The sequence below is a fragment of the Numenius arquata genome, chromosome 26 (assembly GCF_964106895.1).
Source record: "Numenius arquata chromosome 26, bNumArq3.hap1.1, whole genome shotgun sequence".
Taxonomy (NCBI): domain Eukaryota; kingdom Metazoa; phylum Chordata; class Aves; order Charadriiformes; family Scolopacidae; genus Numenius; species Numenius arquata.
In genome coordinates this window covers 837,768-852,199 of record NC_133601.1, presented here as the reverse complement: position 1 = coordinate 852,199, position 14,432 = coordinate 837,768, and the positions used below count along the sequence as shown (strand labels likewise).

General features: G+C 68.3%; 2 protein-coding genes across 3 annotated transcripts; both read right to left on the bottom strand.

The window, feature by feature from the left end:
* Positions 1 to 1,094: 1,094 nt before the first annotated feature.
* Positions 1,095 to 9,653, bottom strand: LOC141475659 (G protein-coupled receptor kinase 5-like). 2 transcript variants are annotated; one of them, XM_074164107.1, is made up of 16 exons: positions 9,602 to 9,653; positions 4,926 to 5,021; positions 4,698 to 4,810; positions 3,832 to 3,909; positions 3,500 to 3,600; positions 3,325 to 3,417; positions 3,176 to 3,239; positions 2,953 to 3,093; positions 2,679 to 2,869; positions 2,565 to 2,602; positions 2,278 to 2,367; positions 1,982 to 2,190; positions 1,759 to 1,896; positions 1,534 to 1,671; positions 1,304 to 1,435; positions 1,095 to 1,202 (listed from the first exon to the last, which is right to left on the bottom strand). In XM_074164107.1, exons 1-16 carry the CDS (start codon positions 9,651 to 9,653, stop codon positions 1,095 to 1,097), a joined length of 1,782 nt encoding a protein of 593 aa, XP_074020208.1. The 2 variants fall into 2 exon arrangements, with proteins under 2 accessions (XP_074020208.1, XP_074020207.1); XM_074164106.1 differs by having other exon boundaries at positions 3,176 to 3,254; positions 3,832 to 3,954; positions 4,701 to 4,810.
* A 1,458-nt stretch (positions 9,654 to 11,111) lies between these two features.
* On the bottom strand, positions 11,112 to 14,293 carry LSM1 (LSM1 homolog, mRNA degradation associated). The gene is made up of 4 exons (XM_074164340.1): positions 14,173 to 14,293; positions 13,597 to 13,665; positions 12,612 to 12,727; positions 11,112 to 11,668 (listed from the first exon to the last, which is right to left on the bottom strand). Exons 1-4 carry the CDS (start codon positions 14,216 to 14,218, stop codon positions 11,498 to 11,500), a joined length of 402 nt encoding a protein of 133 aa, XP_074020441.1. The 5' UTR covers positions 14,219 to 14,293; the 3' UTR covers positions 11,112 to 11,497.
* Positions 14,294 to 14,432: the final 139 nt, after the last annotated feature.

Sequence of the window (14,432 nt, the reverse complement as noted above, 5' to 3'; positions counted from 1 at the left end):
CCCCGACCACAGCTCGGACCTGCCCGGACCCTCAGATGGCGATACTGAGCCGGGCTGGGGGGGGGCTGGGGACAAGGGGGGGTGCACAACCAAGGGAGGGGACACCCGGGGAGGTGGCACGGCCCCGCTCTGGGACAAACACCCAGCACCCCCGCACCCACGTCCCAGGGGGCAGGAGGAGGGAGAAAATGCTGAGGGAGGAAAAACAGCCCCACTGAGCCCCCGTCCCCCACAAAACACCCCCCCACGTCCCCGCACAAAGTCACCAGGCAGCTCCGTTTGCAGCTTTTAGCTTAAAAATATACATCCAGGCGCTCGACGTACAAATATTTACAACAGTTTACAAATGTACAAAAAACCCGTTCGAATGTAAACCAAAGGCAGAGATTCACCGGGGCCCAAAGGCACAGGGGGGCCCGGGCACCCGCAGCACACACCCCCCCCCGGCTCATGGGCACTGTCCCTTGCACACCCACGTGCACTGTCTGTCCCTCGCACACCCATCCCCGGGACACCCCGAGGCTGCCCTGGGGTCGGAGGGAGCCCCCGCGCCCACCCCCGTTGGAGAAAATTCCCTTTTCTGAGCCCGTTTCATGCTGCGGTGGCCGGAGCAGGAGGGGGGAGGCTGCGTGCACCCGGGGAGGGGGCTCTGTCGGGGTGACCCCATCCCTCCTGCGGTGGGAGGGCCGGGGAGAGCCAGGGGTGTCCCCCCACTCCAAGGCTGCCTTTGTTGCTATTTGCAGAGCGCAGATAAACCCGCAGCCCCCCCCCCACGCCCGCAGAGGTCACGCACCGAGCCAGCGATAAGATAACGGGCTCAAACGCAGCAAAAATAGGTCCCTGCCCTGGCCCCTTCCCCCGGCAGCACCTGGGGGGGGTGGACGAGGGTGGTCCTGCAGGAACCCCCGAGAACAAAGGGGCCGGGGGGCTGCCAGGGTTGGGGTCGGGCAGACCCCGCTCCTGCCCCTCCATCGCTCCCTGCCCACGCCGGCGGCAGTGTCGGTCCCTGCCAGCATCCCTGGGGACCCCGGGTCCCAGATAACCCTGAGAGGGCAATGGTGGGGCTGGGGGCTCCCCCGGGACGGCGAGAGGGGTCAGGAGGGTGCCGGGGCTCGGCAGGCAGCGTTGGCTGGGGGAGGGTGCGAGTTCACGGCGGCGGGGGCCGGGGGGTGGATGGTGGTGCCGATGGTGTAGTCGGCCGGCTGCAAGGGACAGACAGAGAGACGGCATGTGGTGAGCCGGAGGGGTGTTGGGGAGACCCCGAGGCACCTCCCTCCCGAAAAATACCCCCCCAATCTCTTACGTGGCGTCGGAAGAGCCTCTGCAGGAGGCTGCGCTTGGGGGGCTCGGGCAGCTGCCTCCAGTCCAGGTCTGGGGAGCGGGTCCCGCTGGGTCCGAACACGTTGAGGTCCTTGAAGCACTCGGTCTCGATCATCTGCAGGGGGGCTGGTCACCGGGGGTGATGGGCACGGGCAGCCCCAGCGGTGCTACAGCAGGGTGGGACCCCCCCAGAGCCCCGTGCCCGCCCCGTACCTCGTTCTGCCAGGGGATGGGGACGCTGCCGGTGGCGAACTTGGCGTAGAAATCGTTGTCGGTTTGGTCCAGGTTGACGCCCTTCACTGTGGAGAACTGCTCGATGTCCAGCACGTCCTTGCAATAAACCGCCCGGGGCTGCGGGGACCCCGAGAGCTGTCAGTGGGGGGGAGTGGGGGTCATACCCCCCCCTGCCGCGGGAGCCCACCACTGCCCTGCCCTTACGTCCGGCACGAAGGAGGGGGTCATGATGCCGGCCTCCAGGCGCTTGAAGTTGATGCTCCTGAAGAAGGGATGGCGCTTCACCTCGGCCGCCCCCTCAGCCCCACAGCCCAGCCGCTGCTTGGGGTCCTTGGCCAGGAGCTGGGGAGGGGGACGGGTGGTCATGGCTGGGGCACGGAGCCATCCCTGTCCCCCATGGGGGGCAACCAGCCGCTCCCCAGCTCACCATCTTGCAGATGGCTTGGGCATCCTCGCTGAACTTGTCCGAGTAGGGCTCCTGGTCCTCCTGCACCCGCTTCTCCACCTCCTCCCGCTTCACCCGCTCCTTGCGGGCACGGAAGGGCGACTGCCCCTCGATCATCTCGTACACCAGGCAGCCCAGGCCCCACCAGTCGGGGCTGAAGGTGTAGCGCTCGTTGTTGATCACCTCCGGGGCTACGAGGCACGGCCCCCAAGCCCATCAGCGACCCGGCACGCCACGGCACCGAGACCCCCGGGCCAGGGCACAGCCCCCATGCTCACCCATATAGCCGACGGTGCCCACGCGGCCACGGATGGTCTCGCCCTCGGGGATCTTGATAGCCAGCCCCAGGTCAGAGATCCTGATGTGGCCTGGGGCAGGGAGGGGATTCAGGGCATCATCCCAGGGAAAGTGCCCCAGATGGAGAGCATCATCCAAGGGAAGGGCCACCCCACATCCCTGCAGATCCTCCCCAAAACACAGCCAGAGACCCCCCAGGAGGCACAGAGAGACCCATCCCCAAAGCCAAGAGCACAGGCAGCGCCAGACCCAGCAGCTCCCTCCTCACCATCGTCATCCAGCAGGATGTTCTCCGGCTTCAGGTCCCTGCAGGGACAGACGGACGGATGGCTCAGCACAGAGCGGGTCCCCTGCGGCCGCCCCGTGCCCACGCCAGTCTCACCGGTAGACGATGCCCTCCTGGTGCAGGTGCTGGAGACCACAGCAGATCTCCGCTGCGTAGAAGACCACGCGCTCGTCCTCGAAGCCGGGGTTGCCCATGTTGTAGATGTGGAACTTGAGGTCACCGCCGTTCATGATGGTCAGCACCAGGCAAAGAGCATCCTTCGTCTCGTAGGCGTACGCCAGGCTCACCTGTGTGCCCCCCCGGGCCGTCAGCACCAGTCCTGGACCCTCTCCCCGGCTCCCCAACCCCCCCAGGAGACCACCGCACGCACCACGAACCGGCTGTTGACCTTCTCCAGGATCTGCTTCTCGTTCAGGGCCATGGCCTCCCCTTTCCGCTTCTTGATCCGCTTCTTCTCCAGCTTCTTGCAGGCGTACATCTTCCCCGTGGCTCTCACCTGGCAGGCGCACACCTGGCCAGGGGGGGTGGTACAGCATCAGGGTGAGCCCCCACCAGCCCCCCATCACCCCCTGTCCCCCCCGCCATGGCCGTACCTCTCCGAAACCACCCTTGCCCAGGATCCGGTACTGCCGAAACGTGTCCTTGGTGACCGACTGCCTGAAACACACAGCCCTGGGGGTGTCACCCCCTGGATGTCCCCCCGCAAGACCTCTCTGACCCCCCCAGACCCTTCCCCACTCACCTCTCCAGGTACTTCCACTGCAGGAACCGGTCAAAATACATGCTGTCCCGGTAGTCGGCGAAGGGGTCCCCGCTCAGGTACTCGTGCAGGGGGCTGCGGGGGGAGAGGGGAGGGTCGGTGTCACCCGCAGCCCCCCCCCCCCCCCCGGTGCCCCTCCCCGGGGCAGGACACTCACCGCAGGCAGCTGCTGAAGAGGTCCTTGCAGGGGCTCTTCTGCAGGTCCTGCAGGCACCGGCTGGCGTGGGGCTGCCCCACCTCAGGCAGGAAATCCGGGGACTGCGAGGGGAGCAGAGGGATGCACACCCGTGCCCCCCCTCCTCCCCCCCCCCCCCCAGATCCCAGCTGGGCGATGGATGCCACTGGGATGCCCAGAGAGAGGGGACACTGCTCCACGGCCAGAAAAAGAACCCCCACCGCTGCCCCTGCTCCCATCCCATCCTCAACCCATCCTGCTCTGGGCTGCCTGGAGGGGGGTAAAGAAAGCCCCCCCCCCGCTCCAGGACTCACCTCCTGCTTGAGGAACCGGCGGATGATCTCCTCCCCCATCTCCTTCCGCTTCTCATCCGGGGAGAGCTCGTAGTCCGCCTGGGATGCCCGGGGGGAGAGGAGGGGGCTGCAGACAGGGCACGGCTCTGCCCTGTGCCCCCCCCCGTGGGAAGAGGGATCTGTCTGCACCCGCCCCATGGGCAGCTGCCCACACCGGGGGCTCTCAGGGGTGCTGGCAGCCCTCGGGGGTCTCCCATACGGCTCCCCACAGCGGGCAGGGGAGGGGACGGGGGGTGGGCAGCCAGATCCCAGCCCACTGCAGCCCGGGCAGCTCTAGTTACTCAAAAACGGGGGAAAAATGTCTGGTGAGAGCCCAAGAGCTGGCACAAACAGGTTGTTATTTTTCCCTTCAGCAGCCCCCCCAGCTGCGGGGTCTCTGCATGTTCAGGGGACTCCGGCTGCTCCCCCCAAGCCCCCCGCAGCCCTGGAAAGCCCTGTAGGACCCACTGCTGACCCTGCAGCAGTGGGACACATGGATCATCTGATGGGGCTCGAGTTCCCCATCCCCAGCATCTCCTGGCACTGGGGTAAACCTCGCAACAGGGTGGGGTGGGCTCCCCAGCATCATTCTGAGCTTGCTGGGACGGAGACCCCCCCCCTTCCTCCAGCACCATCCAGAGAGAAACCCACAGCGCACTGGGATGGGGTGGTCTCTGCCTCCCCCGCAGTCCCCCGGGTACCGCTCCACAGGGTACCCCGCTGCCCCGGGGCTCAGGCTGCAGACCTGCTGCGGGAACTCGGCAAAACCCCGCCACCAGCCCCATCCCGGGAAAAAGTCAGGGTCCCCGGGCAGGGTGGGTGGGGTGGCATCCCGTGGGGTCCCTCACCACGGCGTCCAGGAAGCGGATGCAGCGCAGGAGCTCCGGCCGCGTCTCGCAGAACTGCCGGAAGAGCAGCCGGCCGATGGGCTGCTTCTGGCACAGGCTGCCGTACTCTGGCTCTGCAAGGGAAGGCGGGACGTGCCACGCACCGTGCTGAGCACACACCGCGGCCCCAGTGCCATGCCGGGACCCGGGAGCCCCTTCTGCCGGTTCCCGGTGCCCTCCCCGACTCACCCAGGCTCTTCCGCAGCTCATCGCACTGGCTGATGTGGGGGAATCGGAGGATCTCCCTCCACTTCTTGCTCCTGCCTTTCCGCTTGCCGCCACCTCCTGCAGCCGGGGAGAGGGAGAAGAAGGGGTCACGTTGGCAGGATGGGCATCGTTTCCCCAGCCCAGCTGGTGACAGGGGGAATGGTGCGGCAGACCCCCTGCCCAGTCCTGCAGAGCCACCCGGTTTGGGGTTCCCCCCCATCCCACCACTGCTGGTCCCCAAAACCCATCGCTCACACACGCCAGCGTTGGGGCTTTGGGCAACTCTAAAGCCACGTGGGAAAACACGCTGCCAGCCCTGCAGAGGCTGACCCCTCTGACCCCTGAGGGGACCCTCGTCCCCAACAGCCGAGGGGATCCCCACCCGGTCACCGCTCCCAGTCTCACTCCAGGGCAGGAACGGGATCCCTTTTGGCATCGCCCGGCGCCGGGGGAGGCTGAGCCCGGTGGGTGCAGGCTTCCTCCCCGAACAATGCCACGGCCCCGCATCGCTCCCTCCCATAAACATCTGGTTTCCTTATCTCCCCTCTGAGCCCCTCGTCCTGCCCGTGGGGCTGCAGCAGCCCGGCCTCTGCCCCCTCGGGGACGGGGACTCCCCAGGGACGAGGAGGGGGCAGAGGGATGGACCCGCAGCAGCGGCCGCTCCTCCCGGGTGAATGCTTGGCTCGTGAAGTCATCTCTGCAGGGACCTGACATCAGCGCGGCTCCGAGCTGGTGGCCGGCCAGCACTGCCTGCCGCCGGCCCCGGTGACGCCGAGGCGAGCCCACGGGACGCCGCGGTGCTGGGCTCCGGCGGGGCCGGCGTTTCGGCCGGGCAGAGCTTCCTGCCGTCATGGGCTCGCTTCCTCCGGCAGGAATAGCCCCGCGCCAGCCAGCGGAGCAGCCTCGGCGGCGGGACGGAGCAGGTCCCCGGGCACCCTGCTCACCCTGACACCGGCAGCACAGCATCCTCGGTGCCTGAGGAAGAGGAGCAGCCGCTCCCCTCGCCCCATGGTGCCCAGGCTGGAGCCCCCTGGGTGCCCGGCAAAGGGGTGATGCCCAGCTTCCCGCTGTGAGAGCCATCCGATGGGTGGCCCAGGCAGCCCCGACCTCGCTGGGATGCTCAGGGGCCACGGCTTCGTGGCCGGGCTCAGCGAGACACTGCCCACGCAATTCCCTCCCTGCCTCTCCCACAGGCTCCGCAGGTGCCAGCCCCCGGCGCCGCCCGACGCTGTACAGTGCCCCTTCCAAATTCCAACTTGTTCGCTGCGACAATAAAGATAAATTAAGGCTCATCGCCCACACCCCAACACATCTCCCCCGGGGATGCACTCTCAGCCGGGCTCTGCCAGAGCTCGCTGCGGGATGGGACGGTGCCGCCGGGAAAAGGCTGGGGAGCACACGGGGGAGCTGAGCGCACGGGGAGGCTCAGGTCAGAAGCGTTTTGCCTCCACAGCATCCTCCTTCCCCAGCCCGCTTTCCCGGCACAGCACAGCCAGGGCGAGCAGGGCAGAGCATCATGTCCTGGTGCACATCCCATTCCCAGTGCATCCCAGGTGAAACTGCACCAAAACCCACCCGCGGCAGAGCCACCTGGCTCCTGCCGAGCCCCGGGGCAAAGCGGGAGCGGGGCGCGGAGCGGGACCTGCTCCTTCACCCGCACTGAGCTCAGGCAAAGCAAACCCCGTCCCGCTCCCTCCCCGGCACCCCCGGCCACCTCCTGCCTCTCCCACCCCAGCAGCGAGGGAAGCCCAAACGTGGGACCCAGCAGGACACGGAGCTACAGCCTGTGCGAGACCCAAAGAGCTCCAGGAAAAGGGGGGAAAAAAATTATATACACAATCCTTGTGCGGAGCCGGCTCAACCTCCCCGGGCAGGGGGGAGCCCCGGCCAGTGCTCAATCTGCTCCGGCCACACACGGCTGCTCCGGAGGGATTCGGCTCCCCCTTCGCATCCCAGAGCATCACACTGTACCCCACGGCCATGGACTTGGGAAGTGGGGTGCCGCCCGTGCCCCAGCAGCTCAGGCAGCTTTCCACGCCGGCCAGAAAAGGAGACATCCGTGTCCCTCCTCGCAGGCAGGACACCCACGGGATGGGCAAGTGCCAGCCCTGAGCCCACCGTGGGGCAGGACCACCCCAGCCCATGTCCCCACTGCTGCCTGCAGCCCCCTGCGGAAGCAGCCCTGCCCTTGCCTCGGCTTCCCAGGGTGGAGCAGGATCCTGGAGGAGCCACACGAAGGGCTGGCAACCCTTCCTGGCCCGGCATGGGGCTGCAGGGGGGGACCAGGCACAGCCAGCCCCCCCACCAGCACGGACCCCTTGGTGCTGGGCAGCAGGGCAGTGACGGGGACATCCCGGTGGCATCCAGCCCCTCTTCCGTAGCATCCTCTGCAGGGTCAGGGCATCGGGAAGGGGGGGGACATGTGGGGAGCGGCCAGTGGCCATGCCGGGGCATCCCACCGCTGCCCACCCCCTGCCCGTGCAAACGAGAGCCAGTTGCCCACCGGGGAGCGGGACGGGACGCAGCAGGGAAGATAAAACGAGAACTCAGAGCTCCCCTCGGCCCTGCTCCCCCCAGGTGAACCCCCCATGAGGACGCCGCCGCTGCCGAGCCCGAGCGCGGCAACCAGAAAAGCTGCGGAAAGCGAAATAAAACAGTTCCTCGGCGGAAAGGAGCCCACGTACCAAACGGCACAGCACACGCTGGGGGGTGTGTTACACCAACACAGCTGCTGGCGGCAGCGACAGCCCCGCGACGGGTGGGAGAGTGTCCCCCCAGGGCCCCCACCACCGGCGTGCGGAGACAGCACCGATGCCCGGGGAGGTGTGGACCCGGCTGCCCCCGTCCCGGCGAGCCATAAAGCCTTACTCACCGCCTCTTATCTCCCCCGCGCCCGCACGCTCCTGGGATTTTATCCCGGGCACTTCCGTGGGCAGACAAGCCCTTTTGGCTCCCGGAGCTTTAGGAGCCCTCGGGGACGTCACTCTCCCTCGAAATCTCCAGCGGCCCCCGCAGGGAGCTGGGCACCAAGCCCAGGGAGTCCGGCCGGACAGAGCCTCCTGCAGCCCTCGTGGTGGGGGGAGCAGCTCCCCCAGACCACCTTTTGGGGGGAAAAGCCCCCAGGTGCACCACAGGAAAGGTCATGAGGCCACAGCAGAGGGACCTGCAGCAGGGCAAGGTCCTTTGGAGGGTTGCAGTGGGCGGCAGCAGCTCGGGGACGAATTGTGTGAGCCCCCCCAGCACACCCTGAGAATGGGGGCATTTGGCCAAATGCGATGGCTGCTCCGGGGTGTCGCGGTCGGACCCTGCCAAGCCCCCAGCACGAGGTCAACCCATGACCCCCAAGCGTGGGGACGCCCCAGCCATGGCCGGCGGGGGCTCAGCTTTCCGCCAAGGCAGCTCTCGTCCTCCCCACGCCACCGGGGAGGGAAGCGGGACACAGCCCTCGTCCCGCTCCGCTTCCCGGCTTCCGGCGCCTCTCGCAGCCGTCGCACACCGACATTAACCCGTTTGGCGCCCGGGGCGGCAGAGCCCCCCAGGCCAAAACCCCCGGTTGGGACGAGGCTTGAGGCTCACGTGGGCGGCCGTCGCGCATCCCTGGGGACGGGAGCGGGGGCCAGCCCCCAGCAGGGAGCACCGGTGCCAATGGCTCGGCTGCCCCAAGTCCCCGACGTGGAACCTCTCCCCCCCCCCGGTGAGGGCACCGGCACCTCTCCGGCCCTGCACACGAGCCGTCCCCACGGCGTCTCCGGTGCCGCTGGGAGGGAACGCGACGGGGGCAAGGAAACCTTTGGAAGACAAGGATTGGCAAAAAATAAAAATAAGGGGGTGACTTCCCAAGCTGCCCCGTCCCCCACCTCACCCGCGGGGCTGCGCCGGTGGCTCTCGGGGCCGGTTGCTTTCCGGTCACAAAGGTTTCGCGACGAGGGCGCCGGTTTTCCAAAGGAAAACCAAAAGCAAACAAAGGCGCCCGCGCTCCCCCGGGATCCCGTGCCCAGCCCCGATCCTGGAGGGGCGCGGGGGCCTGAAGCCTTTGGCCCCCCCCAGGCCTCGCCCCAGCGGCCGGCGGGGCTCAAAGCGGGGTGACGGCACCGGCACCCCCCCCCGGCTGCGCCGCCGCACCGGCAGGGCCGTGTTTTTCCCGGCAGCGCCCGTTCCGCTCGGGCCTGCACCGAGCCGTCCTGGCACCGGCAAAGTTCTGCTCAGGCGAGCCCCGTCCACGCCAGACACGTCCCGCTGGCGCGGAGGGACAGACGGACGGACCGAGGGACGGACGGACCGAGGGGCTCTCGGCCGACCCACATCCCGAGCCCCGGGCGCCTCGTCACAGGCGGGACTTGGGGAATCGGCACCGAAACTGCTTTTTAAATTCCGTGCCCCGCGTCGTCTGCGGGGCGGGAGGGACGGACGGACGGACGGACGCGTCCCCCACCGCGGGGAGCAGCTGTCCCCTCCCGGAGGGGGGGGGGGGCTCGGCGATGCCAACCGGGATGAGCCCACCCGGCCACCGGGGTGCCCACAGGGGGGTCGAGGGTGCCCGTTGGGAGGGGGATGCGGGGGGGGGCGCGGGGAGGGGACTCGGGATGCAGCGTGGGAACGGGGACCGGGACGGGACGGGACACCGGGACGGGGGGGGGTGAGGGGGGGGAAGGCGGTACCTTCGCGGGCCTTGAGCAGGACGGTGTTGGCCACGATGTTCTCCAGCTCCATGGCGCGGCGGGGGGGGGGCGGCGGGCGGCGGAGCAGCCCCCCCTCCCGCACACCATGCCCGGCGCGGGGCGGTCCGGCCGCCTCCCGCCGCAACCGGCCGCCTCCGGGGGGGGGGGGGGGGGGGAGGGCGGGGGGGGTGCGTCACCGCCGTGACGTCACGGGCCGCCCCCTGGCGTCACGGGCTTATGTAAGGGGCAGCGCCGCGCCCCGCCGCACGGGAGCGCCCCCCCCACCCCCCCGTGGGGGTGTCCCGTCCCCCCCCCCCCGGTTTGGGGGTCGGGCGGCAGCAGCTCCTTGCAGCCCCCGCACTCCCCCCGAGGGGGGGTGGGCACCGACCCCCGGACTGCCGGCCGCGGAGCAGCCTTCATCCTCCTCCCCCTCCCCCGGGAAACGAGACCCCGCACCGCCAGGGAGGGCAGCCCCCTCCCGCGGGCATCGCCGCCCCATTCCCCCCCCCCCCCCAGCAAAGCAACAGGGGCAGAGCAACGAAACCCAAAAAAAGCCGTTTCCTCCCGGCGGAGATTTTCCAGCTGCGGGAGCCGCCCCCCGCTCCCTAAAGCCTTCCCCCCCCCGCGCCCCCCCCCGCCTCATTAAAGCAAGAAACTGCATTTCCTTGTTTACGCCTTTTCTTCCACCAAACTCTCGGCGTCGGACTCCGGCTACGGGAGCGAACGCAACCGGGAAAGCGGCAGTTTCTCCCCAAAAGCAAGAAGGGGCACAGGGGAGTCCGGGGTGGGGGGGGAGGGCGGGCAGCCCTCTCTGTTGGTTTCCCGGGGGGGGCAGCACCCTGTTGGGTGCACGGGGCGGGGAGCGGGGCTCGTCCTGCGAGGGAGTGGGCGACTTGGGAAGAGAACAGCCACTCGTGGGAACCCCCCTGGCTCCCCCCTCCAAAAAAAAACACAACAAACTGTGTTTCTCTTTGCGGGGAAAGGAGCCGGGGGGGTTCCGCAGGGCACCCCCCCCTCGCCCGGTGCGGGAGCTCCCCCAGGCTGGCAGCCACCCAAAGCCACCCCAATGCCAACCGCTGCCGCTTACCGTCACCCAACGTCCCGGGGACAAGCGCCACGCGAAGGACTCTCCTACCTGCCGCAGCCACGCCGGCTCCTCCAAAGCACCACGGCGAGGAGACACTGCCTGGGGGGGGGGCCTGCTGGTGCCCCCCCAGCTGCGGCAGATCTTCATCAGCAGGTAATTAGCGGGCTCAGCTGCAGGGGAGCAGCCGCAGCCCAGCTGGGGAGAGCCCAGCCCTTGTTGGGGCGCGGGGGGTACCCGGGTCCTGCTCCCCGTCCCAGGGAGGGATCTCCCCACATCCGTAAGCTTTTCCTCGGAGCGAGCCCACCCCACGGCAGGGGGTCTCCCCCCCTGCGCAGCACCCGGCAGGGACGAGCGTTGGGACGAGGGTGGTGGCCCCCAAGAGAGGGGAAAACCACCAGGTCCCGGACACAGACCAAAGCATCGCTGTTGAGATCAAGGATTTATTTACACGTCAAGGAAAACTCTCACCCAGAGTCACGGGAGGAGGAAAAAAAAAAAATCAAACCAACCCAAAGGACCCAGCGATTCACCTCCCAAACACAATCGCTGGCGCTCCCCAGCGCTCCCGGCCGCCTCTGGGGCAGCCGACGGCCTTCTCTCCTTCTCCGCAAGGAGAAACTAAAGGCATGATTCTTTTTTTCTTTCTTTTTTTTTTTTTTCCTCTCTTCTCTCTCTTACAGTTATCTGCGCCACAGAAAACACAACCTGAACGTAAAAACCGCCTTTTCCCAAGAGACCTGCCCCGGCGCGGGCGGCTCACGGGGCACCCCTCGCTCTGCCGCGGGGGGAGGCTCCGAGGGGCTGCAGGGCTAGTACTCGTCCAGGGTGTCTGCCCGGGGGACGGAGAGACCTCGCTCCTTCAGCGCCTGCACCTTCAGCTTCTCCGACTCCTGCTTGGCCTGCTGCTCCACACGCTGCTCCTCCAGGATCTCCTCGATGGAGACCTGCTGCAGAGGCGTATCGCTCTCCTTCTCCAGGTCCTGCAAGAGAAACGGCCCCTTCAGCCACCGCCAGGACCCCACAGCTCTGCTCCTGGGGGGCTCCGGGCACCGCTCCCCATGGGGCACCTCGGGGCTGAGGCGATGTCACCTCCGCCGAGCAGCGGCCGGTCTGGAGGGGCTGAAAGCCAGCAGAGATGGCAAAAACCTGGGGCAGATCCACACTCCCGTCTCCACCGGGATGTTAACACCCCCCCCTGTTGTGTGCTTGGGCTTCGGTGATGTCCGAGCGCTTCCCACAAGCGCCTCGTGCTCCTGGGGACAGTGGGCATCGCTGCACCAATGACGTGCTCCGTCGCTCTTGCCAACGTCACTGGAGCAGGATGCTTCCCGAGGTGGGGACCAGCCACGGCAGGGGCTGCCCCCCCGGCTCAGGGCTCTCTCTTGAAGGCAGCCCGGGGGTTTGTCCTGGGAATGCCCGGGCTCCCCTGGGTCACGGCCCACAGGAGACGGCTCCCGGGCTGAGCTCAGCCCAAAGGGCCGAAGCCAACAGCAAGCGAGACGGCGCTCGACTCCTCCCGAGCCCATCCCGGACGGTGTCCCCGGCGGCCGAGCCAGCAGGGAGGTGACAGCCCCACAGCCGGCCGCTAACGACACCCTCCAGCAGCATCAGGGCTTCCCCACGTCTCCCTCCGCTTGTCACATCACCCCAGAGGAGCTGGAGCCGCGGGACGGCACCTCTGCCCCCACCCTCGGGTACACGGCAGCCTTTTCGTGATGGTTCAGCCTGAACCGGCCCCGGGAGGGGGCTCAAACTTCAGCCCCCCCGATGGCACAGTGACCGTATTTCACAGCACACAGACAGACAGACGGACACCCGGCTCCGTCTCGGCTCTGCTGCTTGGAGTCACGTCACCACAAACCCCACCAGCTCAGTGCCGAGCGGGAGCAGGCGGGGGGCAGACGGGGGGAGCCGCTTACTTACTATTTCCCCCAGCAGCACAACGTTCTCCCCTCTCACAACAAAGATGCCTCGAGGGATGTCCCCATACTTCTTGCCCACGTGGATGCGCTCCACAGTCTGGTGCAACACCAAGTTTGCTGCAGCGATCGAGAGAAAGAGAGAGAGAGAAAATCATCCCCGTTTTGCCCTGTTTTCCAGCTACGAGGAGCGTCTCATCCCCTCAGCCGCGCAGAAAACCCGGACCACCGAAGGCACCGACCATCATCCCGGCTGAAAAGCGATGGATGCGGCACCTCGGGAGCAGCGGGGCCAGCTCAGGTGCTGCGAGGCAGCCTCTCTCCTCCCCCCCCCCCAGCAGGCAGCGAGCCCAGACCACCGGGGCCCGAGCCCCCCCCCGGGCACCAGGTGCCGACGGCAGCAGAGAAGACGACGGCATCCTCGGTGCTGCGGGTTCTGGGGAAGGACCGCGGCACTCGGCCGGGAGCACAGACATCACCCGTGTGCGTGTCCCGGGATATTTGTGCCCAAAAAAGAGGCGGCAGAGCGTCCGTGCTGGATGCAGGGGGGGGAGAAACGGCCAATTCTGGGAGGGGTCTCCGGGAAGGACCAAGTCCAGCGGGACAGGGTTTAATCCACAACACAAACACGCTCCGAAAATATACGATCTACGATCCCGTCGCTCTGCGCACAAACTAAACCCCTTTCTTTTAAATCTCGTGCCGGTTCCAGCCAAGGGAAGGTGCTCGGGACCGGCGGGCGGGGGCCCCTCACCACGGGGTCACAGCCCCCCCTCGTCGGCAGGGACCGGGGAGCTCTCCCCAAACCCAACCTCCCTCTGCACGGGTTGGGAAGGGAGCTGCTCCGGGAAGCGCGGCCCTGACGGACGCTGGAGCATCGCCCGGCTCACGCGAACGGGCACCGCGGGGGTCTCCTCCTCCTTCTCCTCCCCGCCCCCCCGCCATGGCTGGCACCAGAGCCCCCCAGTAACCCCCCGGCGCTGACCTACCGAACTGGTCGATGCTGCGCAGGTACCCGATGAGCGTCCGGCCGTCCCGCAGCAGGACCAGGTGCTTCTCTGCGGGAGAGGGAGACCGGGGGGGGAAAGGGGGGTCAGCCACGGCCACGCGTGGGCAGCGACACCCCCCACCCCGCAACACAGAGCGAGGGGAGCGCGGTGATGTGCGGGTAACTGCCCCAGCAGCGTGCTGGGGAGCGAGGATGCCTCCCGCAGCAGCCCCCACGCCGAACCGGTGCCCACCGGGCGCAGGACTCACGGGGAAAGAGGGGGGTCCGACCGCCCTACGGGGGGGGCAGCACCTACGGAGCACGGAGGGGCCCGACCCCCCAACCTGGGGAGCAGCTCCCACGGGGGACGGGGAGTCCGACCGCCCCATGGAGGGGGCAGCACGGATGGAGAACGGGGCGTCCAACCGCCCACCGGGAGAGCAGCTCCCACAGGGAACGGGGAGTCCGACCGCTCATGGCGGGGAGGGGGGGGGGGGGCAGCACCCACGGGGAACGGCGCCCTCGGGGAAGGGGGGGTCCGCAGCCGTCCGGGGCGGGCAGGCCCCGGAGCACTCACTGTCGATGTCCTGGATGAGGCTGGCCGTGCCGGGCATGTAGTTCATGGTGCCGCCGCGCCGCCCCCAGCGGAAGCGCCGCCATGCGCCGGTGCCGCCGCCGCCGCCCCGGAACCGCCCCGCCGCCGGGCGGGGCCCGCACTGGCGCTTGCCCTTTTAAGCCGCGCCGGCTGTACCCGCAGGGCGGCCGTTGATTGGTCGACGCCCGCGGGGGCCTGACCGCCGATTGGCCCGCGGGGCGGGCGGCGGCCATTGGCGGCGG

Bases quoted from the DNA above. Each gene is read 5' to 3' on its own strand.
- LSM1 (XM_074164340.1), bottom strand. From the start codon at position 14,218: ATGAACTACATGCCCGGCACGGCCAGCCTCATCCAGGACATCGACA. The intron at 13,666-14,172 runs GTGAGTGCTCCG...CCTCTCCCGCAG, and splicing joins CCTCATCCAGGACATCGACA to AGAAGCACCTGGTCCTGCTG. The intron at 11,669-12,611 runs GTAAGTAAGCGG...TTTCTCTTGCAG, and splicing joins TTGTGCTGCTGGGGGAAATA to GACCTGGAGAAGGAGAGCGA.
- LOC141475659 (XM_074164106.1), bottom strand. From the start codon at position 9,653: ATGGAGCTGGAGAACATCGTGGCCAACACCGTCCTGCTCAAGGCCCGC. The intron at 3,094-3,175 runs GTACGGCCATGG...CCCCCTGGCCAG, and splicing joins GCAAGGGTGGTTTCGGAGAG to GTGTGCGCCTGCCAGGTGAG. The intron at 2,368-2,564 runs GTGAGGAGGGAG...TCCCTGCCCCAG, and splicing joins CATCCTGCTGGATGACGATG to GCCACATCAGGATCTCTGAC.